This window comes from Pollachius pollachius (genome assembly GCF_949987615.1).
Source record: "Pollachius pollachius genome assembly, chromosome: 3".
NCBI lineage: Eukaryota > Metazoa > Chordata > Actinopteri > Gadiformes > Gadidae > Pollachius > Pollachius pollachius.
In genome coordinates this window covers 4,161,339-4,188,963 of record NC_136936.1, presented here as the reverse complement: position 1 = coordinate 4,188,963, position 27,625 = coordinate 4,161,339, and the positions used below count along the sequence as shown (strand labels likewise).

General features: G+C 47.1%; 1 protein-coding gene across 2 annotated transcripts; it reads right to left on the bottom strand.

The window, feature by feature from the left end:
• Positions 1–407: 407 nt before the first annotated feature.
• Positions 408–27,422, bottom strand: LOC307072554 (CD166 antigen homolog A-like). 2 transcript variants are annotated; one of them, XM_079731892.1, is made up of 16 exons: positions 27,167–27,422; positions 11,878–11,984; positions 11,231–11,438; positions 11,012–11,076; positions 10,476–10,563; positions 10,117–10,290; positions 8,668–8,792; positions 8,327–8,459; positions 7,861–7,973; positions 7,279–7,411; positions 6,657–6,778; positions 4,738–4,870; positions 3,872–3,901; positions 3,123–3,234; positions 2,341–2,472; positions 408–2,213 (listed from the first exon to the last, which is right to left on the bottom strand). In XM_079731892.1, exons 1-15 carry the CDS (start codon positions 27,222–27,224, stop codon positions 2,370–2,372), a joined length of 1,704 nt encoding a protein of 567 aa, XP_079588018.1. In that variant the 5' UTR covers positions 27,225–27,422; the 3' UTR covers positions 408–2,213; positions 2,341–2,369. The 2 variants fall into 2 exon arrangements, with proteins under 2 accessions (XP_079588018.1, XP_079588019.1); XM_079731893.1 differs by lacking the exon at positions 3,872–3,901.
• Between the last annotated feature and the right edge of the window lie 203 nt (positions 27,423–27,625).

Here is a 27,625-nt window from a genome sequence, read left to right as displayed (position 1 = left end):
GAGGTTATTTCAGTGTTTTTATTATTTTATATATCAATAAATATATTATTTTCCATGTGAATCTTTATGTATTTGATTTGTTTCGTCATCAATGCTCAAGAACAGTTTGACAAGGTGAAAAAGATTAATAAACCATATTTCATCTTAGATTTGCAACTCAAAATATAAAGTAGGTCCATGATGGTAGTGCTAATATATTTATATTTATACTTTATGTATTACTGTACTATATTTGATCTGTAGACCATTATAGTTGGCCAACACATGTATTGATCTTAAAAAATACATTTAGATATGACTTACACGAATATGTGGACTTTTTAAGCAATATCCATAGACTTTAGGTTAATAACGTATTCTTACAACGTGAAAAAAAAACACTTTAGACCAACATTAATATTCTTTGAGGATGCATTTTTTAAATGTACACTTTATTTTAAACAAAAGTACAAAAAACGAATGTCAAGATATTTACAATACTTGCATGGCAATGTTCGTTTCTTTGGTCATAAATCCAATTTGAAGTTCAACACAATGTAGGGGATCAAACAGCACTGACACCCCAAGATATCTTAAGTTGAATCTAAGCAGTCAACCAGACTATGAACACCCTACAAATGCCTGAATGAAACTACTTCATGTGAACTTTGCAAGTAATTGTGTAGCTGTTTACTTTCAACTTATTGGTGAGGTGTGTGTGTGACAAGCATTTTAAGCTAACATGAATCCTTGAACAATATAAATAACCAAAAGAAAAACACATACAGTCACAATAACATCCACGCTGGATAGACTTAAACCTACAGTCCGTAATCACCGCATGGTGTGTGTTCACACTCCGGTTACAGACACCCCCCCCTGCTAGGGATGTTCACTTCAGTAGGTCACATCATTTAAAACTTTGCCTATCGGGATCATTAGCTGATTCTCTAGCAAGGTGCTGAAACACTGCACAGCGTCCATAACTTTTGAGAATAACATTTTGGTAGTTCTCTGTTTAGGTTCATCCAAACCAGGTGGAAAGTGACGATGACCATGTGTTGTTTACAGAGTGAGGTTTAATATTCAGTTACAGATCCTACAGATTCAGTAATATAGGCTAAATGACAACCCTGACAAAACTGGTATATATGTACAAACAGAGTCAATACTCTGTGTCATTCTACAGAAACCTGCCTTAAAACACCAACCTTCGGGCACTTTACACAACTCAAGCTAGTATGGGTGGATTTTCAAAAGAAGGCAAAGTGGTTTATAAGACTTTTCTTTAAAATGATTACCCACACTGATGAAATGAAAGGAGAGGCAATTAATTTGTCAGCGATAAGCACTCAGACGTTTACAATGCATCAGAAGCTAAATAATCAGCAAAATGTTTTTGTTAAAGTACAGAAAAAGTAAACTGAATGCACCTGATACCGTAATTACACTAATGCCAGTTAGAAAAGGTGTGTTATTACACACAACTTTTGTACATGTTTCCATACGTTATCTTGGTGTTTCTTTAACATCCTTTCTAAAATCTACCAGTCAGTATTCAATGCGGTTGGTTCAATCAAATTTGACTTAAGGCTGAATAATGAAACAACAACAATATTTTCCTGACATGAACAGACAAGAGAGATTATGATCTGCCATGCACTCATGCCTGTGGGGAAGTACTACTTCCTGTCCCTTAAGAAGTCAGCAATCTATCCATAGCCTTTGCAGCATTGCCTCCTCAAATTCAGCATATCAATTCGTGGCCAAAGTGGTAAACCTGAATGCGTAAAGTACATAAATAAAAAGATCGACATGATGTAACTCGTGACCCTCTGAAGCAACAACAGCTATGTTACTCTAACCCTTCCTTTCTGCCCAAAATGCAGGTAAATTCGTGACTATTTGCTCTCTTCTGATACCCAAAGACAGCAGCAGTTCAGATTAGCACTCAACAAACAAAAACAAAACAAATAACTGCAGTTTCTAATCCCCAAATCCAATTTCTCTCCTTACATATTTCAAAACTGAATGTAATAACAGGCAAGTATCAGTAGTGCAGACAATTATGTATTTCACATATCCCTTCATTTTTTCAAAGAAGGAGAAAATATTTGAGTGGAATTAATTTTTAGAATCTAAATCCAATAGGGCTTCATCCAAATATACGGTAGTTTTGTCCAAAGCGAACAGCAAACAGAAATGTGCAATAGCTTCTTGTTACCACTTTGTCACTGCAGAGGAAGAAAAACAGGAAAAGTAGGACGTTAGACATAGAGAACATGAAACGTATGCATGCCTATACTGCATATGTATATTAGCAATGAACCAAACTGGGTGGTTGAATGTCTGCTGTCTCACCGTCCACATTCCCAGAGACGGTGTCCCGTCTACATTTCTGCTTTTTGGCTAGTCTCCTCCACCTTCTCCTCAAGCTTCTTCTCCTCTTCGGAGGAACCGTTCTCCAGCTCTCCAGTCTTCCAGCTCCCCTGCCTGGTTTCATCAAAGGTACAAAGTCTTGATTACTCTTTGAGGGTGTACTTTGCAAAACCCCTACTGGCTAGTCATGCCTTGCGTTTGACAGACCTCATGTTTAGCATACAGTCCCCCCCCTTTACTTACTTTTCAGACAAAACGCTAAAGTAGCCAATTAGCCTGGGCTAAAGTAACCTGATCTTAAGTCATTGTAAATGGACTGCATTTATGTAGCACTTTTCTAACCAGTGGTCACTCAAAAGCACTTTAGAATATTGTCTAACGTTCACACATTCATGCACAAACTCACACACCGACGGTGGTGACAACCATGCAAGGCGACAGCCAGCTCGTCGGGAGCAGTTAGGGTAAGATTTCTTGCTCAGGGACACCCCGACACTGAGATTGGAGGAGACGGGGATCGAACTAGCAACCTTCCAGTTACCAGCCAATCCACTCTACCTCCTGAGCCTCTTGCCGCCCCATGTTTGCTTACAATATCCCAGTAGCCCGGTTTCTTAGATCGATTTATGGATGGTACTCTTATGGTTGACACACACACCCTTTCTGACTGGCTTGTAATTATAGATTATTATGCATGATCTATGTTGAGTGCATTGATTCTGAGGATTTGCAGGATCATTTGGAGGAAAGGCAGGCGTCCTTACTTGGATCTCTTCATGTATATCCAGTATGCCAGGCCGACGATGACGCCGACCAGCAGAAGACCCGCCACGATACCAACCGCAAGTTTGGTCTGGTCGCCGTTGTCTGACTGGTCTGTAAGGAGATGAAGACAAAATGGATGAGCAAACACTAGGAACACTTTGGAGACGAGGTGAAATACAGACACCATCATTGCATAATCAATGTTTATCCATGCAAGGATGAAAAGGTGTTAATGAAACATGACATGTTGAGTCATGGACACTCTGTAAGGGATTATGAGTGCTTTTTTATGATTTTAGTTTATATTTTCTTTCCATTTCTCTCGTTAGTGAGCGGCTTATGGACAACACAGAGGATCTTTCAGGATGCTGGCAGCTCTAGTCTTCCCATGCCTCCAGAGTTTTTCATAGGATCAGAATCGGGCTCTGTGTTTGATGCCTTCCCATGAACGTTACCACGTGACTCTGTGTTCACCAGCTGAAGACCTGGAAGACTTTCCCTGTGTCTGGTTTGAACCGAGGAACTCTTCTTTTCCAGTGAGCCACAATGACATCAAAGCCAAGGTGTAGGTTGAGTGTCTGTACCCTTGTGCCCAATGTGGCATTGTTATTCCTCATGACAGCGTAGCCTTTAAGCACTGATCCGAAAGGCTTGCTTAAATCATTCAGAGAAGAACCGAAAAAAGAAGATAACATTACGTCTTTCTTCTTGCCCACCTCACCCATGAAGAAAAGAGTCTAGAACTTACCTTGTTTATCCATTCTCACCTCCTCAAATACTGAAATAAGATATGAAATAAAATTAACGTCCAACCAAAATGTCAAACTGTTTCTTGCGCCGAAGAAATAAACGGACAGACGCAAATGACGGAAGGCTTCCTCGGCGAGAGCTCATCTACCTCTACTCACCCCATGCACGAATAAACAATCAGTCATCATCATAATCAAAAGGGAAAGATTTAGAGTCCAGCATCCCGAAGAACACAAGTAAAAAGAGTGATCGGAGAGGAGATGTGATGGGTTGTCTTAATCGCACACAAGATGAGAACGAGTGAAGGACAGAACTGAACGCCAAGACCACCGTACTAGTGAGGAGCCGCGCTCCCGGGCATGCAGACAGGACGCCCAGTGTCTGAAGAGAAGCTCCCGCAGGTAAACCACCATTTTGATAAGAAGACCACATGCAGAGAGAGAGAGAGAGAGAGAGAGAGCGTGCAAGAGAGAGAGGAAGAGAAGGAAGGAGAGAAAGATAGAGAGAGAAAGATAGAGAGTGAGAGCATGCAAGAGGGAGAGAGAAAGATAGAGAGAGAGGGAAATAGAGAGACAGATACAGAGAGAGAGAGAGAGAGAGACATATACAGTGGGATTGTGGGATTGAAACAGTGAGAGAGAAACAGAGAGAGAGAGAAAGATAGGGAGAGAGAAAAATAGAGAGAAAGAGAGAGAAAGACAGGGAGATAGAGAAACAGAGAGGAGAGCACCAACAGCACAACATCCTTCCCCCTGACTGGGGACTAAGAGGACTGTGAGTTTAACAACAGGGCGTGGAACGGGAGGTGGCGGGTGAAGGAAGGTCAGAGGTCAGAGGTCAGAGCACCACCTCTAAGGTACTTACGGGATGAAACATTGATGCTCTCGATTTGCTGGCTGAACTGGTTGGAGACAGTGCAGTAGACGGTGAGGTTGGCGGTGGGCACCACGGTGATTATCTGGGACACCTTCCCGTTGACGTAGGGGGTCTCTTCAAGCTGAATATCAGAAGAATCATTATTTTACGTTAGCATTTGGTGCGCTTTGAGCCTACTTGACATGCTCAATTTTGCATTGATTGCTGCTGTATCGAGTTACATCAACTATATCTACTTATTTTATTTTTAGATCGATTTACATAATGTATTGCTTTCCCCGAGATAATCTTCCTGACTTGGAACCAAACCCGTCCCTAGAGTAAAGGAGTGTGTGACGGTTTGCCGGCCTCTAGTGTCAAACCTTTAACGATCCGTCATAACTCAAACACTTAATCTTAACAAATTCTAAATGTAAATGTATCCAGGGAATCATCAACATGAAAAAGCACGTATAATCGCAGCAGTTGTAAACTGGGCCAACGATGAAGAATACATCGTTGTGCGCTACCAATTCACACCACTAGGGGTCAGTGTCGAGCCTGGCTGCGCCTGCCTGTGCTTAACAAAGAGAGAGAACGTGTGCTTCTGGGACAAAGAAGCTGTGGTCTCAAGGGGATCACCCTAGACACAATGACAAACTGCTAACACCCCTTTCTCAGCACTTCCAAACACAAGATGGCTGCCTCCTAACAAGCCATCTGTAATTGAATGTCTTCTGTTGTTCTCTAGGTGCATGCTTTATGGAGGGCAGTGGTTTGGCATAGTTTCCTTTGTTTGCATGAGGGATGAAGGCATACACTTCAGGTGAACCGTGGATCCCGTCCCAGCCCTTCCCACCCACTGTTTAAGAGTTTAAAAGTGATTTAAATATGCAGTAGGTGTTTGTCTTGGTACTCGGTGTAGATTTACATACATCAATTCAGCAGAAAACTGATTTGTAAATAGATCCACAGAGACCGGTTTTGAGGAAAATCCTACCCCATCCACAGGCTTGGGCCACGCCCATGTGCGGTCTGCATATCATTTCAAACTAGCTTATTGTGCAGCTTTGTTACCCTATACACAATGAATCAAACCGGGGGATTTTTTTGCCTCCTCACCCAGTAGCGCATTACAAACGGGAGTGAAAACACCATCACCACAAGAGGAATGGTGCGCTCTCTTAACGACTAGAACGTTTAATTAAAGGAAAAGTCTGAAGATCAAGGGGAAGGAGAAGCAGGCGCTAGAGGAGGGGGTGGGAGAACTCGATGCTAACATGTAGAACGAGGATCTCATTATAAAGACTTCAGGCGTCTCTCGCCCTCTGACACATCGATCAGCCATCACTTGATGAACACAATGGGAATTATAATATTTAAATAATGAACATATATTTATATATATTTTTGAAGGAGGGGACTTTGTTAATGATATCCTGTTTCTTTCCGGCACTACATTAATCACAGACACTAAGCGATCTGCCACGCCCTTTTTTTTTTTTTTCACCCCAATTACAATTCACGCAACAGAAAAAAAGGATGTTTATGAGACACACACCAGTGGTTACGGTTGAAAGGTACCAGAGCCTTGCAGAATAATGAATAATAGAACTTCCGCCTTTTCAACAGTTTACTCGCATATACTACATAATCAGAGTAAATATTTCCATTTTTGGTGGAAAATGTGTTTTTCATGCGGCTTATGTAATACCCCATGATGAGGAGTCTGGGGGTGTTGCCTGTTTCATGTTCCCCCCCCCGCCCTCAGTCAAACCCAAACCCCCGATAACAAACGAGAGCCTTCAGCCAGGCGCGCTCGGGCGGAAATGAACACGGACCTCCGAGTACATCTATAACACACAACACAGCCATACAGTGAAGGATCATAAATAATAGAGAAAGGGGACGGGGGGGGGGGGGTGTACCCAGGTGCCGTTGACGCTCCAGGTGAAGGTGGGCTTGGGGTAGCCCTCGGCCTCGCAGGTGAGCACCTTGTGCCGGCCGTCTTCGCCGCGACGCTTGGTCAGCTGAGTGATGACGGGAGCGCCTGTGACAGGGAGGAGCAACCGTCATCCAAACCGTCCACACGTCAGGATTTAATCCTTGATTTTAACTTAAATACTCGCTACGTTGGCTTGCGTTGGCTTGTTAAATATTTAAAAGCAAAAAAATCAAAATGGAGACGACCAAAAATGTTCCAACTGGGAACAATAATGTTATCTTATCTTATCTAAGGCTGGGGTGCTCCGGTTGAGCGCGTACCATTAAGGCTTAGTTCTGATCGCAGAGACCCGGGTTTGATTCCTGCCCGTGATCCTTTGCTGCGTGTCCTCCCCTCTTGCTCCCATACCTTCCTGTCTATCTCAACCTATCGTAAAAGCATAATAATGCAAGAAAAAAACGTAGAAAATAAAGAAATCTTATCCACGGTTGACTTGTATGCCCTTGAAGTTACGGCTTGTGTGTTTGATAAGACGTCAGGCCACTTCCGATCACGTGACCACAAGTAAAATAACGGGACACGAGCCGCGTGACGGAGGTTCCCACCTTCGACGACGAGCTCGAAGGAGACGACGCGGCGCAGCGGACCCAAGGTCACCTGACCCTCGTAGACACCGGCGTGGGAGTACGTCAGGTTCTTGAAGGTGGGCAGCTGGTCTGCCTTGAGGGGTCTGTTATCCTGGAGAGAACGGAGAGCCACACGCAGAGGAGGTCAGCGGAAGGGGTTCAGTGAAGAGAGCGAAACGGGTTGAAACCCAATGTGTTGAGGCACAGGGACAGGAAGTAGAAACACGCAGAGGGGACGCCATTTAATAGAGAATTTAGATGGAATAGACTTTTATTAGCGACCTGTGTTTTTTTCTTTATATCATTTTATTGGTTGTCTTTCAGTTTGTTTTGTTTCATGTGTTTTTATATGTTGTATTTCTGTCTTCTTGCCACTGCTGTCCCCTTCGGGACAAAAGAAATACCGAAATGAACTGAACTGAACTGAACCAATCTTAAATGAACTGAACTGAACTGAACCGACGTCAGTGGAAGCAATTAAGCAAAGAAAGTGAAACAGGTTGTAACCCAATGTGATGAGAAACAGGCGGTGGGTGTCTGTGCCCCTGGGGACCTTTGTACCTTGGTCCAGGACACCTTGTAGTCTCCGGAGGAGTCGACCTCCAGGGCCACCACCAGAGTGTCCCCCACCTTCCTCACAACCTCCTCAGTGGGCGACAGGTCCACGTTCAGGTCTGGAGGAGAGAGAGAAAGTAGTGGTCAACCATGCGGCTCCAAAATTACCGGAAATTAAGGAGAATTCCTTTAAAACCGCAAAGATAACATCGCCAGCTCTGCAGCTCCTTCGCCAAAGAGCTTCGGTAGTTCACCGCTGAAAGCCAAACCCAGTGCTTATTTTTTGTTTTCCCACAAACCCAGTGTGCCTCCACGTATTTTTTACAACACCCGCAATTCTTCAAGGCATGAAATGAAATCACACCTTAATCAAAACTGCCCACCATTTCACCAAGGCCTTCTCCCTTACATCATACTACCCCAACAGTGTGCTGCTGTGAAGCGGGCAGCAGTGTGTGATGCAGTAACTCACAGCTGACAGTCAGGTTGATAGAGGCTTCCAGCGAGGGCTTCTCCGCCAGAGAGCACTTGTACTCTCCGGTGGCGTCTCTGTTGATATTCGTCATGGTGTAGCTGTCTGAGTCCACCACGTTCTTTACCTCCCCCTGCAAAGACATAACAGAATATATCCAGGCCATCAAAGATTGACCGATGATAATACTCAAGCGGATTAGATTGATTAATAGCTGCGGCGCAATTAGGTTATGCTAAGATGCATTACCGGAAGGGGACGGGGAAGGGGACGGCGGGGGTGGTAATGACCTGACTTACAACACGTGGACCGGTGACGTGGGCGATTGGTTGGCTGCTCACCTTGATGAAGAAGTTGAAAGTGGTGGGAGCTGGGTTGCCGTCGGCAACGCACCTGAGGGTGACGTTGTCCCCTTCCAGCAGGACCCCCTCGGAGAGCACCTTGAGGCTGACGTTCTCGGTGGGGTCTGATGGAGGAACACACACACACACACACACACACACACACACACACACACACACACACACACACACACACACACACACACACGCGCGCGGTGAGCAGGGGTTCAGGGGAGGATGAGAAGGATGCGGGGGAGGAAGGGAGGAGGGCGTGAAAGGAGGAAGGCGAGATATGAGGTAAGGACCAAGGCAAACAAAGGAAATGACATGAAAGTGAGAACGAAAGAAAGTCGGGTAGAGAAAAAAAAAAACGGGAGGAGGAAAAGGAAGACACTCTGAAAGTCATTCTTTGTGATGAGCAGAATGAGCCAATGGAGTAACGACTGTGGTGAAAAGCCTCTGTGGTCCAGAGAGTTTGTATGCCTTCATAGTATTCCTGCTGTATAGCATCATGGAGCCAAGGACACATTTAGGTAGCTGTCTCAGCCCCAGGCTTCGGTGGAAACGACATCGACGTTGAACTCCACGGATGAGACAAATGGTCCATATTTCCGCTCCGACTGTGTTTGACTCGCATCCTGTTCAAACAGGGTCTAGCAGCCAAGTGAATGAAGCGCTCCTAATGTATGCACTCCCCGTGCTCCATAATAAGCCACCAGCTGCAGTTCTTTGGAAAGGAAACCGAGTATAATCGACCTGCACTGCTAATCGCTTTGAAACCTTCAATATAGACGTAAATACAATGACAAGCTCTTTCCATGACTGTATCCTGTCTCTTCCTTTCCCAAAGTTTTCACCCTCTGTCGTTTCCTTGTTGTTTTCCTCCCGCTCATCGATGTGCGATGATGTCAACTGAACTCTACCGTTTTGTAGACTCACCACCTGGAAGTTAAAAGGATTTAGCGGACTATCAAAATGGACACGACCAGCAATGTTCCAACTGGGATCAGTACAGTTATCTATCTTATCTTATCTAAGGTTGATTTGCATGCCCTTGAAGTTTTGGCTTGTGCGTTTCACAACTGGACCCCCAAAACCTTGTAGATTAAAACTGGGAGCAACGACAGGGTCGAACCCAGACCTGGCTGCACGGACAGCGTCCTCCTTAATCAAATCAAAAAACATGCAGCGAACGACAAATCCGCTCTCATTCGCAACGTGCGCCTTCACTTGTAAAAAGCCAGATACAAATAAAAAAACCAACAAAACCAGGACACTCCAACAACTATCCATAGAGTGCCCAGAAGTCCTTGACATTCTGGATCCACTGAAGGGAGCAGGGGCCTTTTCAACGGTGGATTGAGATCTCTATGTCTGGCCACGCTTTTGTGTGTGGGTTGGGTTGGCCGCAGGGAACCATCTGAGACCGGGGGGCTGCAGCTGCCTTACATGTGATGGTGAAGGTCACCGGAGAGGACACCCTGGGCTGACCCGCCAGGTCCAGCGTGCCGCAGGTGAAGCTGGCGTCTGCGTCTCCCTTCCCCGCTGAGTACCTCAGGGTGGAGGAGGTGGTGGAGAGTCTTGTGACGGGGTGCACCTGCACAGAGTCATCGATCACGATGCCTAGGAGGTGGGGGGGGGACATAAACACAGCTTAACAAAGACGCAACCGAACAACGAGATAACGACCGTTCGCGGCGGAAGGAAAGTGGGCGGCCGAAAGAACAATATAATCGTTGGAACACCAACGATTAGTGTGCAAATGTGGAATGTCTGGATCGATACAACCCCTGCGAACGCCGGCATACCTATGCCGTCAGCGGACAGGGTCTTGTTGTTCTTGAACCAAGTGATGTTGGCGGCTGGATTGGCGTCTATTGCGTTACATTTCCCGATCTAGACGAGAGAAAAGTACACACAAGAGAAAAGAAACGGTTTTAAAATGGACATTTGAAAACGATTGAACTTTCAATGTACCATTTTGAAAACATGTTTTGCCGTGGTACGGTTTCATATTGCGAATTTGCGAAATCTTTGAGTGCATCTATTGAATTTGCTAGCGCTGTTTTAGACTACGGACCATGAAATTGCATGCCCACAGCAATTCCAAAGCCCCTCTCCATCAGATCCTCTGGATGTTTTAATTGCAGATGGTGTGTGGGGTCGGGGGGGGGGGGGGATTCTTCTCACAAATTCATGAGAATCACTTCAAAGAACTCATGGCTCCCGTGGAACCATCTAGAATATGCCTCAAGGTACACGAGCCCCAGTCAAGGGTTTCCCCAGACAGTTGACTGTGTAAAACAGTGTAGGCAGAAGCACACGCACACCATCAGAACCTTACCTTAGCGAGTTTCCCGATCTCGAGTTCCTCCGCCTGGTCTAAGAGCTCCAGATTTGTGGGATCCTCTGCAATGGATCGAAAGAAGAAGAACTGTTAGGCAACCAGTTTACCTTCACCGATTATGAGTCTGATTACAACAGCAAACACACAAATCCCCCAAACGCAGGATTTCCCCCCCCCCATCAAAGCACGTCCCCTGTAATGGAGGCTTGCACTCACTGTGGACCACCAAGCTGACTTGGAACTCTACGAGGCCTTTGTCGGTCACCACCATGCAGTTGAAGTCCGTCTGGTCCTCCAGGGTGAGCGCCTCCAGGAACATGCTGCCGTTTTCCATCATGCTCACACGACTGCTGTACCCATCCTTGGCCAGGACCTCGGAGGGCAAACCCTTCAGCTTCTTGATCATCCCCGACTCAGAGGGGATCTGAAGGAAGACGCAGCAGCATAACAAACGTCACGACCACGCCCCAGGAAGGGTTTGACACTACACATTTACTTTTTCACATTTAGGTGGTTTTGCTGACGCTTTTTTCCAAAGTGGCTAACAACATTTTCTTCAAACATTCACACACCGACGGCGGGGCCGACCACGCAGGGCGACAGGCAGCTCATCCGGAGCAGTCAGGGTGTGACGCCTCGCTCAGAGACACTTCGACGCTCAGACAGGAGGAGCCGGGGATTGAACTGACAACCTTCCGGCTACCAGTCAACCCGCTCTACCTCCTGAGCTACTGCCGTCGCACAGTGCGGGGCAGCGAACCGGGTGCACGCAACACTCCACAGGGAACCAACACCTGGGTAATTGCGTGTCTCGGCCACAAGGCACCGTCGAAGTGAGCCAAGGGATAAAATAATCAACTTACGAGTTTCCATTGGATGAACATGACGTTGTCTGGTGGGGGGGCTCCGTTGTTGCAGGGCAGCTCGAGCGTCTCCCCGTAGATCCCGGTCACAGTCACCGTGCTGCTCACTGAGGAAGAGACGGGAGAGGAAAATGCATTTATTTTTCAATTGCTCTCTTTGGGACCGTCTTTGGCACATTTGCAATTTTTGGCGCGAAATTCGTTTTTTTTCTGTAATGAATAAGCAGAATGATGAATATTTATTCAAACAGATTGAGTGTCTTCTTGAAAACACAGCAAAATAACTTTTAGGGGACATTCTTCCCTGCTGCTATCGCAACTCGCTCCCCTTTTGAATCCTGTAGCGGCCTGAATTTAATTCGAAAACATTTCCATGGAGACTTACAGGCTTGAGAGAGGGAGATAGAGGTGGGAGGAGGAGGAGGAGGAGGAGGAGGAGGAGGAGGAAGGGCTGCGAGGGAGAAGGTTGGAGGCGGGGAGGTGGGGGGATTGTAGAGGAGCAGGGGGGGGTATCTGAGAAGACACTCTGAGTGAGTCGGCATGACACACTCGTTTCAGGGAGATGTCGGTGAGCAGTAGCAGGAGTGGGGAGAGAAATGAAAGTTATGTGTTGTCATGAACAGAATTCATATGGCGTGCCTCTTCAAGCGAGGTGTGATGGATTCATCCTGAGAAGGCAAACACTCAAGGGGGGGTCTGCGGTCCGAAAGAGTAGGAGGCAGTCCATTGGAAATGTATAAGATTGAAGCAGTGAAAAATTGCACTTTTATTTTGTTTGCTACAGGAGGAAAATACAGAATATTTCTTAGATGTTGTTGTCAACACATCCACCCAAGCCACTATTTCTTTGATTATAAATTTTTGACGCACAGTGCAATACCGCTTTGAGCAATATGGATGAAATCCATCATAATTTATCACAACGCATGTCACCTTAATGCCATACAATATCAATCTATACGTCACGTTGAACAACATGGAGATTAATCAACACATTTTTCTAAATAAAATGCCACATTGCCTGCCTCATGTTTGAATGTGTTTGTCAGATATATATATATATATTTATAGACATAACACCATTCATTTATTCATCCCGATTTTGATCACAGATTTCATGTCATATGAGGCTGAACTGAAAACTTGATTGATTGCCTTTTTACAGTGTTATCTACTTTTAAATAACAGCAGCAATCTACCAACGTGACAGGACGTATTTCCTTTATCATGCGTCCCACCGTTTGTAATCCTGGAAACAGTGGAAATGCTTTTACAGTGGCAACTGTTGTTCAGAGGGCCCTGGTGTGAAAATCACCACCCGTTCCACATGCACTTTGGGGATCGATTTACATGCATTGTGAAGACTGACAAGGCGTAGTCTTAACACAATGCGACAGGAAATGACATCTCTTGTAGGACAGTACATCTACTGCAGCACATCTTGTAGTAACCCCATTGAACCACACATTGCAGTATTCAACCATATACTGCAGTGTTCAATGTGTCTGGTTGCAGGAGCAATATGATGACTTATCTAACTAGCCGTGCTGAGCAAGAGCTGGCATCAATATTGTACCCAGGAACTGTTATCATGGCCAATCTAGATCTAGCTCTCCGGAATCCAGGAGACAGAAAAACACGTGTTCATAATGATTTCCATCATCTGTCCTCTGCCCAGTGCGGTGCATGTGGAAACCATAGCAATGTGAAGGCAGAATTGTATGAGCAACTGGTTGCCATTATGTCCGCAAGATAACACTCATTCACTTAAAGATCAGTGTTTCTGTGCTGCCAAGCGCACGACTCCTTATACACTGCAGCGACTCAAGTATGTTCAAACCAATTAGGGAGGGGGGGGGGGGGGGGAAAGGTTATCAAATTTACTTTACTTAAAAGAGGCGCAACTTGAGATATAAATTCAAATGTGCCCGTTTTGAATATTCAAACCGGGCTGAGCCCCGTCCTCTCCGGGGAACTCGGTGAACCGGAGCTCTACGGAGTGACGCCTCGTGCCCACTGCATCGTCCGTCAAAGGACGTCGGAAGGCGTGGCTGACGGATGGGGGAGCTGTCCAGGGTCGTCAGAGCCCGAGTAGTGTCACAGTGCTTACATTTGCATACACGATCTGATTGGATGACGGATTCGTCGCTGCCGAAAAAGTTGCACATTTTTCAACTTTTTGACGGCGCCGAAGGCTCCAACGGAGCGCACGGATCCACAATGCATTGCGCCTCCGTCCCCATTCAAAGTCAATGGAGATCCGTCACCGGACACGAGGCGTAAGGCTCCCCCCCACAGATTAGGGCGGAACACAATGAGAACCAATCACACGTGTTGAATGAGGCACCGACACAATGCCCCGCTCCCGGAGAAAAGGTTAATCCTCCCACACAACAGCACTAGGTGACCGCTCACATACGCAGATAGAGTAAACAAAAGAACCAAAAAAATAAAACATTGTCATTCAGACTAAAATAGAACCCGTTTTTTTCCCTGATGGGCAACGAGCAGCATTAGTCTGGAGGTTTGACCCCAAACAATCCTGAGCCTTGACGCACGCAAACCGGTAGCAACCAGCGAACGAGCCAATCAAACCCCAGAGCCAGACAGAGAGGAGGCCCCGTATCGAGCAGGGGAGGAAGCTGTCTCGCCCGCGTGATTAACGTGGTTTGTTGCAGAGAGAGACAGAGAGAGGTAAGAGGGGGGAGACGGGGGCTGGTCACTGGTCGTCCCACCAGGGAAATGATCCCTTCTCCTCCTCCATCAATCCCTCCCATTATTCAGAGCCCGGTTTATCTACCAGGTGACCTGCCACGCCCCACCCACCCACCACCTCACAAAACTTCTCCTCTTCTCATTTTCGGGTTTCGAAAAAAGGGAAAAAAAATAAATAAAAAATACAGAACATCCAAAGTTATTGAGTTCCTCGGAAATGAGGTTTGCGCAATGAGTTGCAGACTGGAGGGGGGGAGGGAGGGAGGGGGGGAGGGAGGGAGGGGGGGGGGGCGGTCGGAAACAGATGTCCGCCGTGGGTGGAGATACAACAGCCTGATTCTCGATGGCATAGCCTGCACCGTCACCTCTGTTTGTGAACCAACAATGCCTTTATATGCAAATCCTACTTTACATATTGAAGTGCATGCAACTGCAGCTCAAAGCATACTATTGTACCTCAACCGATGCTCGGCCAGTCTCAATTTAAAAAGAGAAAACGTGAAATGCCCTACACATGAATGAGCGAACGAGTCGAGCAGGTTAGAGAACAAGACGCGGCAGTACGTCAACTGTCTGTGTTCACTACGTGTGAGCCTTCCCTCTTTCCCCTCGCCTCTGGGGAGGAATCTCTGATCGTCTCACTGAGAGGTTGCTGACAGCGGACTTGCACGAACCCTCCTCCAACAGGCCTCATGTGTGTGAGTGCTCCGCGACATTCGTCCAGCGCGTGGAAGACACTCACTTCTCCTCCAGCCCCTCTCTGCCCCCCACACCAGCCCCTCGCACTAATGTAGTCCCCGTCTGGGAGTGTATGTATGGACCCAGGCTGGGACGTCCATTAGACCGATAATTTGTTTTAAATACAAGCCATCTAATCTTGATGCTGCAGTTCGGGGAAGCTCTTATGTCGGTCTGTTCTAGTCAGTCTAATGGGTGAATGTATTTACCTATGTCTCTTCTGTTCTGGGAAGGGAAAAGGGGGAATGAATCTCAATCGGATAAGGATTATTTTGCTATGGCTGGGCAAAATGTGCGCCTCCAAACCTCGGATGGCTGTCTGTGTTCCGGTTTCGCTTCGAGCTTGTGTTATGGTCTAGCCTGTTACAACACGTTGGAAGGCTGTAGGGCCTTCCTGAGCAGTAGGTATGGATTGGAAACCAGCCCTAAAAACTCATCAGCGTCTTACATCACACAAATAAAGCAGAAGAATCAATTACATGACAAGTCTTGGCCTGAACTTTGAAATTCTTTGTGCGGTTTCAATTATTGCTCAAAATCGATGGATTTCCCAGGAATGAATCAATAGTTAATTAAAGCAACATTGAAAGTATACCCCAGATGAGTAGAAAGTTACACATTTTATTTAAATTGTTGTGATGAGTCCAGGTCTTTTCATGAGCCTCATTTCCAGATTAAAGTTATTTAGCTAATACCAGCAAAATCAATGATGTCTTTGTCCAAAGTCTCACAACATAAGCGACAACAAAGACACACAGAGAGAACAGGGGATAGAGAAACAAAGACCTTTCTCCCTATCCCCATACAGAACTAACAAGCTCATTCCCAAACACAACACAACCTGCGCACACTCCAGACCGAAGACACAAATCCATCCGTTTCAACACAAAAAAAGTAGAAGACTGATAACATCTTAATACCCCACCCCCTACTCCCCACCCCAACCGGGGCAGCCTGTGTGCTCACCGACCACACCTGGAGCCACACACACGAGGTGGGTGGGGGATGGGAGATGGGGAATGGGGGGGGGGCTAGGGCAACTGGCAGTTCTCCCACCTGCTCGGATTCTATTGTTGCCGGGGCGCTGAAACGCAGACTCCCAGTTAACCAGTTTTTTCACAGCCGACCAGGAAGTTGCGCTACAAACATCAGGGCAGAACGGCTACCGCCTCGGGGTCGCCTTTCTGACTCGGTTTCCCTTCAGGAGAATGCGATGGCGGGGAAGACAGGAGATAATGACATGGCTCAGGTGAAGGAATAAAGGACAACCTTCGTTCCAAGTGTTCACGTTTTGCCTGCTGAAAAAACGTTTTTTTTCTTTTTCTCGTGAAGGTGAATAGGCAAGCAAACAAAACCGTGTGGAGCCACTCAGAATGATAAAATGTGCCATTTTATCTCCCATGCCGAGCTCAAAGGAAGCCATCAGCGAGTAATGGTGGAAATCTGCAGAAGACTATGTAGTTTGTTTGCAGGTGATTCTTTTAGCTTTGTCTCAGCCCCTCTCCCCCAGAGACTCTTCTTGCAAATCAAATTATGAAAAATGCATCTCCACATTCCTAATAGACTCGGGCCGTGTTGGTGACGCTCGAGTCTCACAGCACGAGTAGAATGAAGAGGAGAGGTCCACAGGCATTTTTTTGTTCAGCTATTTTGTAAAGACTCAATAGTCCAATGAAATCACAGAAGGCTCGCAGCAGACGAGAGGAAGAATGAATACACTCACTTCAGGGGGAACTGCTTGAAAGTGGTCGATGACGCGCTGAAATAAAGATTTTAAACGGACGAATACACAATGGGTATTTTGTATTTAGTTGGGGTATGATTGAACATATTTCCACACAAGGACTCTGACAAAGCGTGTCATTCAGGTTCAGGAAAGAGGAGAGCAGAGGACATGGAAACGAAACAATAGATTTTGATATTATGTAAGTCTCGGGCATTAGATCTTCATTACGCCACGAGGACAAGAAGGGAAATCATAAAAGCCTTATTATGAAGGAAACGGGTAATCACTCTAAATGGAGCCAGCCGTAAACTTTTGGTTTGAAATTGATCCTGTGGTATGATCATTAGTCCGTCAAATGGTATCCTCCACGCACCCACTCAACCCTGTGAACCCCTAGCATACAAAAAATAAATCTTTACCGCGTCATAAATTAAATCCATAGATAAGCTGTGAGGGGGGGGGGGGGGGGGGGGGGGGGGGGGGTAACAGAATGGCTTTTAAAAGACCACCGGTCTTGTAGAGTGTGAGGGGAGGTAAGTGCACTCAGAAGAAATCCCCCCCATTATGTGGTGAATTATGTATTTGAGGGTGCTGGGGCCAGGGACCCTAGGAAGGGGAGAGTGGTGATGGGATTCCTACCGGGCCGACCGGACGGCTTCAAAGGAGAGCCCCCCGGTCCTATGCCCACTATAGGGTCACACACGCACACACACACACACACACACACACACACACACACACACACACTCACACACTCACACACACACACACACACACACACACACACATCCCTCGCACTGACAACCTGCCATTAAAGCTGCAGCATTAGGCCATTAGCAAAGAACAGCTACACCGCTTCCTACTGGTCCATTAACCGCAGCTAATCTAATTCAAAGGTCCTTGTTTTGCCGATGACTTCATTTGTCCCGGTTTCCAAGGGGCCACGCCCAAATGAATGGGTTATGTAACTTGTGTATTAAAATGAAGTAGCTGTATCATTGGATTAAATAGTAATAAACATATTACACGTTTCGATGAAACTTAGTAAATCGAATAAATCGTCGCAACCTTTGAAATAAAGTTCACTGACACCGACTCACCCTCAGCCTAACTTAGGCAATAGATCATTTACAATTTATTCATTCAGACTGACGTTGTTTTTCGAAACCTAGAGGCTTTTCAGAATACTGTTGAAAAAATGAAAGCAGCATTCGCATCATCAAAGCATCCTCAGTCCCCCCACCCGACCCCCCTTCCGTAGGTACCACATTAAAGGGGACATCTATCGCTTGGCAAATAGGCCGTAAAATAACATGTCTCTCTGGCCTGGAGCGAAGCCAACTACATTACAGGAGCGAAAACAGGAAGTATTTCTTCCCTGCATGGCAGACTGACAAACACTTATATTTTTAATTGCATAATTTGCCCGTCAGGCATTCGAACGTGTAGCCGTGTAATAAGGGTACCATCCAGAGACCCCACGTGGTCAAATTAACGACAACAAAGTATAACACTTGGGGATAAAATATAAAGGAGACAATCAGTAAATACGATAAGGGAAAGTACAGAAACGTTAACTTTAAATGTTAAAATAAATTGGTGTTTGCGCTGCACCGGTGTGGACACTCGGCGGTTGTTCTTCCGATAATGCCAGGGTTATCGGAAGAACACCGTAACGAACAGTGCGTTTCCCTGCCTAAATCAGAGCCGGTGGGACCACAGCAGCAGAATCCCATTAATATCGACTAATTGTTTTTCCTTTTTTATTTCGTGATGTGTTATTTAATAACTCAATGGCGCAAAGGAGCTGAACTACAAAATCTCCCGCTGAGTGTATGTCAGGGGCGTTCGAATCCACGCAGCGTTCCTTCTCCGACTCTGTGACCGCCGAGCTCCAACTTAGCCAAAATGTTTTTGAAGACTTACAAATAAGGGGGTTTGAACATTGGGAAGAGTTCGGATGAAATCGCTCGGCAGTGAAACACAGTGGTGTTATTGTTCGTCCAAAAAAGGGAAAAATATGGTTAAGAATCGCCATTCAAAGCAACATGCTCATCACATTGGATGGTTGGGAATCGCAATCCAACGCATCGTGCACATCACACACATCCGTGCACAAGGGCATCTGCCGGCAGACACAGAGAACCTATACAGTCAATGGATCCGACCATAGACAAACCCACACAACGCACAACTACGCACCCTGGAGATGTGCGGTGGTGCACATCACAAATAAAAGCATAAAAAACGTCTACTTTATCTCCTTGCATTCTGTTACGGCTTAAGCCAGGAACACCTCTTGATTTGACAAATATAATAATATAAATATGGATAATAAAACCAAACGCTGTTTGTGACAGTGTGAATAAACTCTGAGGCTATGGCGCATCCAACAACGTGCAACACTGTGACCGTTGCCAACACTAACTTTAAGAAACCCACTAACACACCGGCGATATCACCAGCCTACAGATCGGGTTGCTGAGCTACCTCTATCATAGTCCCCGGGGCGTTCCTTATCCCTCACGAGTCCCCCTCCCAACCAAACACACACACACACACACACACACACACACACACACACACAAATTCCAAGAATGAAAGCAGCAGCCTTGTGCATTTGCATAAGTCCTGGAGGGGGCCAGCGTAGCATCAGTTGCTCCGACTGCACCGAGGTCAGCGGCCCCGCAGATCCCAATCAGCCCTGGTGACATAACACGGCTCTGTTTGGGCTAAGCCAAGCGGTGTCTCCCGAGCCGACAGGGAGCGAGCCAACACCCTGGCCTGGAGGTGAGGGGAGGGAGGGGAAATGAGGGGGGGAGACATTAAGCTTCAACGCGCATCACTTCTTCCGTGTGTCTGTGTGTGTGTGTACTCCAAATGCATCCACTTATTGATCTGAAAGAGCCTCATTACATGGTGCATGGGCTGGCACTAATATTTCCAAGAAACAAATGAATGATTAATGGTCCAGGGTTTACTTAGCGCGGGCTGAAGTTTTATTATTATTGCCGGAGCAAGAGGCAGAGACTAAGTTGACACGACATCAATAATGGATCTCAGTATAATTCCGTATTATCCTGGTATCCGAGGGACCCATATTTAATCAGGGAGGACTCGCTGTCATTGCTTAAGCAGGCACCTCATCATATCCTCAACTTTGATACGTGACGCAGCCGAGGCCCGAAGACTCCTGGTGTGCTACACCGCGGCCGTCATGACAACCCTGACCTTCGAACCCTGACATCCCTGCCCCACGCTGCCTGCTCCATTTCAATGAGCTCCCCCTCAGACTCTGGGGGTGATATCGAGTCGATTCCTCCAACACAGGCCCCTGTCTCGGCTCATGACACCTTCTCCCGCGGCATTCTCTGGGGGTTTCCGAAGCCAAGACAAAACCAAAAAAGGATGGGAGGACGATACGCAGAATGAACGAGACGCCGGCATAATTCCTACAAATCAACATGTTCCCCTAACAGGCTGCTTTATGACAGGCTGGAGATTTAAATGTATGATTTTAAGAAAAAGCCATCGGGAAATGATTTGAATGATGAATGGAGGTGGATTTATACAGAAGAGCAGCTCTTCAGAAGAGCCAGTTTCTACTTTCCAAACCTTCCAAAATTGGATTTAGTTGCTATTGCTTATTGTTGCATTTCATGAAAAAATGTATTTAAAAGATTGGGAATTAATCAATTCGATATTTAACAAAAAAAGCTACATGAAACAAATCAGGGTTTTAATTGTGGTTTCCCCTTATTGCTTAGTTACTACCATTCTTTAGTGAATAGCTTTTCCCTTTTCCGCTGTGATTGCCTCGGTTAAATGCATTTAGCCGGCAGTGCCGTCAAGGCCATCCGTCTTCCAATAATAACATGACCCCCCCCCCCTTGAACCCTTGAAGGCTATTCTGAAGCCCCTCTGGATAACATTTTCTATAAATGATGTCTCCTTCACAATAGGTAACCAGAGTAGAGAACACGTCCTCTCCACGTTCATCTTGTAAACGACATGCGAAAGGACAGCGCCCTTATTGGCCACGGCAACTCCATTACTCAGATGAAAACACTCAGGAGTTAATTTCATAATGTCCCGCTGTATGGATCACGTGGGCAGCCTCCCTAAGATGACAATCATGGAAGATGTGCTTAGCAGGGACATAGCACACGGCGGTCCTTCAGACCCCGTGAAGTACGCCCCGTCCCGGGGGGGCTCCCATTTACCAATAAAAGACTTGATCTTTAAAGAGCATGACTTCCCTCTTGTACATGCAAGCTTTTACGGCTTTATAAAAAAAAAAATTGGAGGGGAGGGGAGAGCAAAGGTCGCTGGTAAATCAGACCCGTTGGAGAGTTACGGTTGTGCACGTTCTCCCCGGAAACCTCGCTCTTTGCTGATAAGGAGGGCGATAGGGCAGAACTGAGCATCGCGTCCAATTACTGGAAGACGGTGCACTTCACCTTCTGCAAGTGCTCGGGATGCACACTCGGAGCTGTGAAGGGGCAACTTCACGGCCAAACTTCTAGTGGTGTAATGGCCGGCCCCCGGGCTCTCTGAATATAAACGAATGCAAAACAGTGTGGCCGGGTCGGCTGATGATGGCTTGGAGATACATCTCATTGCTGAGGAATACCCTCGCGGCGTTATTAAACATGTGACGGGCTGCTTAACACGATGGCCTGTTGGTAACGTTTCATCTGTCAGTGTAGCTTTCAAAGTAAAAGCGGTGCACAGAATTGTGATAGCAGCATACAACTGCAGGTCACAAAGCCTTCGGTATGTTCCCGAATTTGTTGGCATACACACACAATCGCACAAACACGGATAAGCACGAACTGGAGTAAAAACCCCTTAAAAAAGCGGCTCTGCCTTGAGATTCGGACTGTGTATTGGATGTGAGCGCTTCGTATTTATTGCATGCCCAGCTTGCGCACCAGCAGACATGCGTTTGCCTGCCCGTCCCCTCGTGAAAAGGAGGCTCCCTTCTGAATGAGCACTCCTGTCGGCTCCCAAGTTCAGCCGGAGCCGCATGTAATCATAGATAGCTCGGGGGCACTGCGGGGTGCTGCGGCATACCAGGGAGGGAGAAAGATGGGAGGCCTCAGCGGAGCACAAAGCACCAGCTTTTAAAATGACCAGACTGTGGAAGCGAAGGTCAGCCGCGGACAAAAAGCCGTGCTGTCGAGTCCTCCGGGGCGAGGAGCCCTACGACTATGCTTTCATGACAGGAACGAAGACGGAGAGAAAAACATGGGGGGGGGGGGGGGGAAAGCGAAAGCTAAAGAGAGTTTGAATGAATAGGCACCACTCAGTATTGGGAGGCTGTTTTAGAACCAACAGAAAGCAATTCAGAAATAAATAGAATGAAAACATTGCGTTTTACTTCGGAGACCCCATGCCCCCCCCCCCCTCTGCCCTCCCAAAGCACTGACCCAATACTATCACCTATTGTACAAAAGCCCCATTCAGTCTCCCCTCGACCGGGATAAATTCACCAAACATGTACGCTCCCTATTCGGTGACTTGCAGGTTTTCTGAAAGGGGCAGGAATTATGACTTTGCTGGGGTGAACCTCCACCTCTGACCTCTCCTGGGGGTCAGGAGGGGGCTCCGTGGAAGCAGGCACCCCCACAGGGGCCTCAGTGTACTCCCAGTAATGGCTCCCATCGGCCCTAATGGAACATGACGACGGCTGTGTCTCTCCACCGGCATTACAATGAGAATGGAAATAATAAAATCATTAATAAATCTCAAGCCCACAAAGATCCCCCCGTGGGACGGGGGCTTGACGACGGCACTGTGAGGCCGTCGTCCTCGCCGGGGGGGCTCTCTCTCTCTCTCTCCCTCTCCCTCTCCCTCTCTCAGAGTCATTAGATTATCAACCCAGATAACAAACAAGAGGCACTCAGAGAATTCATTAAAGACAATGGAGATGCGCCGGGGATTTTTTTTCCACTAAGATCCCGGGCCTTGTTAAAAATGGGTGTGGCCGCCCCGCTTTTCATATGGTAGGTGGCTGGGGGAACTCCCCCCCCCGTGGCACACATGAGTACAGGCAGCACAGAGTCTGCGCCCTCGTGGAGGGGCGTGTCTGTGTGAGTGTGTGTGTGTGTGTGTGTGTGAGTCTTTACCCTCGCGGAGGGGCGGGTCTCTGTGTGTGCGTGTCTGTGTGCGTGCGCGAGTGCGTGGGTGTGTGCCGTTCCATATTCATGACAAAGGGAGAGCGAGAGAGAGAGAGAGAGAGAGAGAGAGAGAGAGAGAGAGAGAGAGAGAGAGAGAGAGAGAGAGAGAGAGCGAGAGGGGAGCGGGAAAGGAGAAGTCACCATCACACATCCATTTGTTTTAAAAAAAAGACTGCTTCACAAAACAGTCAGCGGGCGTCCACGGGAGGCCAGTGGGCGACGGCGGGGGACGGCATTAATGACAAAGGAGCGAAACAAACTCACTTTTTGTCTTAACACAAGGGCCCGGGTCCATTGGAGAATGCAGTCGCCCTTTCCCCAAAACCAGGGGTTACCTTCACGCATTACAATGGGGGAGGGGGGGGGGGGGCGATGCACAATAGAAGTGGTGCTGCATGGAGCCCCAGTCACTTCTATCCTGATGCTAATGCCCCCTCTTCAGCGCTGAGACAATGCCACTCTCACTGCAGCCCTCCTCTGAAGACAACTAAATAAAGAACTGCTTTCCTGTGGCACAGCTCCACGCTTAATTTCTCAACAGAAAAGGCGAACGGGGGATATTGTTTTACAACTGATAAATTATTAAAATAAATACCCCTAATTATCCTTAAAATATTCAAGTGTGAACAATCGAGCACAATAGTTATCGGTGCTTTCGTGGGAGAGCGGAGAGAGGGAGGATCGCAGCAGTACAATTAAGAGTCTGTTACCGCCGTTTTACTGATGCCTAAGGAGAGTAAAACTGACACAAGAGGACAATGGACTTTTACCATCATGGAGTCACGGCTGCTACTGCACTCGCTATCAGAGCGCTTCCATGTTCTCCAGAGATGGAGTCCGTCATACCATTGCTTTTATTCAATGTGAGCCAGACCCCGAATTATCCCTCTTTCATGTGTCACTCACAGGGAGTACAGCCACTTTGTGTGATGGCTTATTATGATTGCTCTGCACTTCTGTCTGTGCTATGTAGGGCTGTCAAAGGGTTCAAGTTGAATCATTCATTCATGGTTTTGATTCAACACCCGTTCAATGGATCTCTCCTCCTGACTCCTAAATTGAACATCTGGCCAGAACGTCTGGGTTACCTCGAGACAATAAGGAAGCACAAGAGCTTGCACGATCCCAGCCTGACAACCGACAACCACCCACCTGTTCAGTCATCCATTTTACAACACAGAGGCACAAGACCATAAACGGCACAAGCTCAACCGCATGGTGCGTGAGCTGCAAAATGGGGAAAGATGATAGCACTCCAGACATAATGTACTCAAACCGAAACTGTTTACATCTGCGTGGATAGCAGTAAGTTAATAGTTTTTCGGATGGTGAGCTCAACCAACAGGTACTAAAATATTACTTTGGAAAGTTGAACGATTATAATAATAGCAGACAAACTCTGTGAATCCTTATCGCGCGCCTCAAAATATTGGATCTTTTGGATTGCTTTGTGTGTCCCCCATTCAAGTCCTCTGAAAGCTTTGGATAATTATCCCCAAATTAACAAGCGCTGCGGCACCAGGCAATTAAACAGAGGGGTGGAAATGTAGCGTTTGCATTCATGACCACATCACGGCTGGACCGTAATGACGCTTCTCAATACGACAAAAAAAAAGTAGATCTAACTATTCGATAACAGACACAAAGGGATCCCCTCTTGGCAGGGGATCAGGAGTGTTTTCACAGCCTCCCCAGGTGGAGATAATTCTCCATGCAAACAAGACGAGACACGCAGGGGCGCATAGATACACAATGGTGTGCGTCCGCGACGCACACCGGAGACACAAAGCCAGCCCGCCTCAGCAGGACGCCATCATTATGCCGTCACACGTCAGGTTTCGACATAAACTAATGATGGGTGAGCGTGAGGGAGGTGGAACTATCAGGTGAAACGGTATGATTCTCCCCCACCTCGCCCCCCCCCGTCTCTCTCTCTCCCCTCCCCTCCCCTCTAAAGTTCCACACCCTACACACACACACACACACACAGATGCACACACAGATGCACACGTACACACACACACACACACACACACACACACACACACACACACACACACACACACACACACACAGGCGCGCAAATGCACACACACTCGATTAGTGCATTAGCAAAGTGAGAGACCCGCTGGCTGGACTGGTAATACCAGCTGGGACACTGAGGGCTGTCTATTCAGGCGGGAGGGGGGGGTTGGCTGAGCGCGGGGAAGGGGTTGGTGAGAGACAGCGAGAGGGAGAGAGAGAGAGAGAGAGGGGGAGGGGAGGGGGAGAGACAGAGAGAGGAGAGGGAGGGGAGGGGAGGTTGGAGAAGGAGGGAGAGGGTGTGTGAGTCTGGAGGAGGGGGTGGCGGCGGTGGACAGAGAGAGAGAGAGAGAGAGGGGGGGGGAGGGATGGAGAGAGTGGAGAGGAGAAACCAGATGCATCTTTGCAGACTATTTGTTCTTCAAGCCTTTCAGGGCCGCTGTGTATTATCTGTGTGACTCAGGGTCGTGCCCCCCACGTACAAGAGGAGCCGCTTGAATTGCTAACCCAATAAACTGTCCCAGCAAGACGTTCCCCAGGCCCCGTAATTCAATAAGGAATAAAGGTCTGTAGCCTCCCATGTTCCCGTGCGAGACGGGCATGGGGGGTCGTCAGGATGTTTTCGTGGTCAACGAAATACATAAGCAGTAGACTTACGGTGTCTTATGATTAAAACAACAAAAAAAGACGTGATTCCATTTTTTTGGTCGTGTGCAGAAACATCAACACCCGTATAGTGCGCACTAGTACACAACACAAGAGGCCGGGGTGGACAGGGTGAGTCACAGGGAGTCGGAAACGCTGTAAAACCATTATTCGTGTTCTCCATCTCGAAACAACCAGGCCCCCGAGCGGGAGTAGTGACAGGTGTGGCACGGTATTAATTTACGACAGCGGTGCCTGTCGTGGGGAAAGGTGTCAGACGGGGAGAGGGAAAACTAAAGTAGAGTGCTCCACCTTTCCGCCCCCTCTCTCTCCCTCTCTACCGGCCACTGTCTGCTTGAGTGTAGCTTCTGCATCTAAAACGGCAGGGCAGCAATACGACAACTGGAATACCTACCTGTTGTTAGGGGCAAAGCAGCCCACGTTAAAAAAAAAAACCTCTTCATTTTTACAAAATGAAACAATTGAAGTACTTGTAAATAAATAAATATATAAAAATGTAATCATACATTAGTCGATATATAAATATATATATTAATATAAATATATATCTCTCCATTATGCAAACCCCATTGTGTTTTCCACCACCACTGACTAATGTCCACCGAATGGCTGATATCACGTGGCGCGCCACTGGGCCGCCGCATCCACCTTTTATTCTAGCTGGCAAAGTTTCCTCAATGGACCAAACGAGAAATAACAAAATATAACAAAAATCCAGTAGGAAACCCTTACACTTCTATAGCTTCCTATTAGCTAGAACCCAACGGTGCACTGAAGGGTAACCACATCCTCTGTAGGGATAACACGTGTGAGTGCGAAATGGAGGGAAGGCAGTGCTATCTCTCACCCATCATGTTACTAACAGTGAGGTGGCACGAAACAGACAATAGGTGCTGCATCACATTCACACCACATTAACATGTGTTTGGTTGAATGGTCCAGTCATAGGGATCTGTATGTATAGTGTGACTATCCAGATGCCCCAGCTGATTATAACAGAAGTTTAAACAACACTTCAGCCTGGAGTTATGGAGGAGATCTATCCTAGCCTAGAGACCTGCTTTCTGATATCCCGGCGTGACGATGACGCCCTCGTCTCTAGTTTGGATCGGCCCATAAGTTACAATGCGTGTGCTGTGTTATGCACCCCAAAAAAGTAACGCACACCAATGCACAATAGCCAATATGTAATTTAGGACGGATATGCACCTCCACCACACTGAGTGAGCGCAGATCTTACCTTGATAGACGATCCCGAGGAGCAGGACAGCCACCGCGCCGACAGACAACAAGTGCATCCTTGCAAGTATCGCAGACTCTTCACTGTGTGGTTAAACGTGCGGGTTTTCTGTTTAAACGCCTTCCACAATCAGCGCAGCTTTTAACTAGGTTTTCTTTTCTTTCTTTTTTTACTTCCAGGGAATCTCAGGGCTTTAGATGATCATCGAGGTGGGCTGAGCCTTATTCTTCTCCCGGTGTAACGTGTAGTCACTGAAGTCCCTGGCAGCAGTAGTGCAGAACAGGTAACAGCGGAGCGGAGGGGGAGGAGGGCGGAGACCTCAGCCTGCAACTCCGCCTATGCTGCGTTCACACCCCCCAAAAAAAGGAGGGGCGGCGCGCATCCGTACAAAGTCAATGCAAAGACGCGTCAGAGGCGAATTTTTCTCGCGCGAGCAAACTCAGGCGAACATGCGACAAG

What these genes read in the sequence shown, in the direction of transcription:
- LOC307072554 (XM_079731892.1), bottom strand. Translation starts at nt 27,224, where the DNA reads ATGCACTTGTTGTCTGTCGGCGCGGTGGCTGTCCTGCTCCTCGGGATC. An exon ending in AGATCGGGAAACTCGCTAAG is followed by an intron (nt 10,564 to 11,011) that starts GTAAGGTTCTGA and finishes TCTCTCGTCTAG; the next exon opens with ATCGGGAAATGTAACGCAAT. An exon ending in GGTGACCTTCACCATCACAT is followed by an intron (nt 8,793 to 10,116) that starts GTAAGGCAGCTG and finishes TTCCTCCATCAG; the next exon opens with ACCCCACCGAGAACGTCAGC.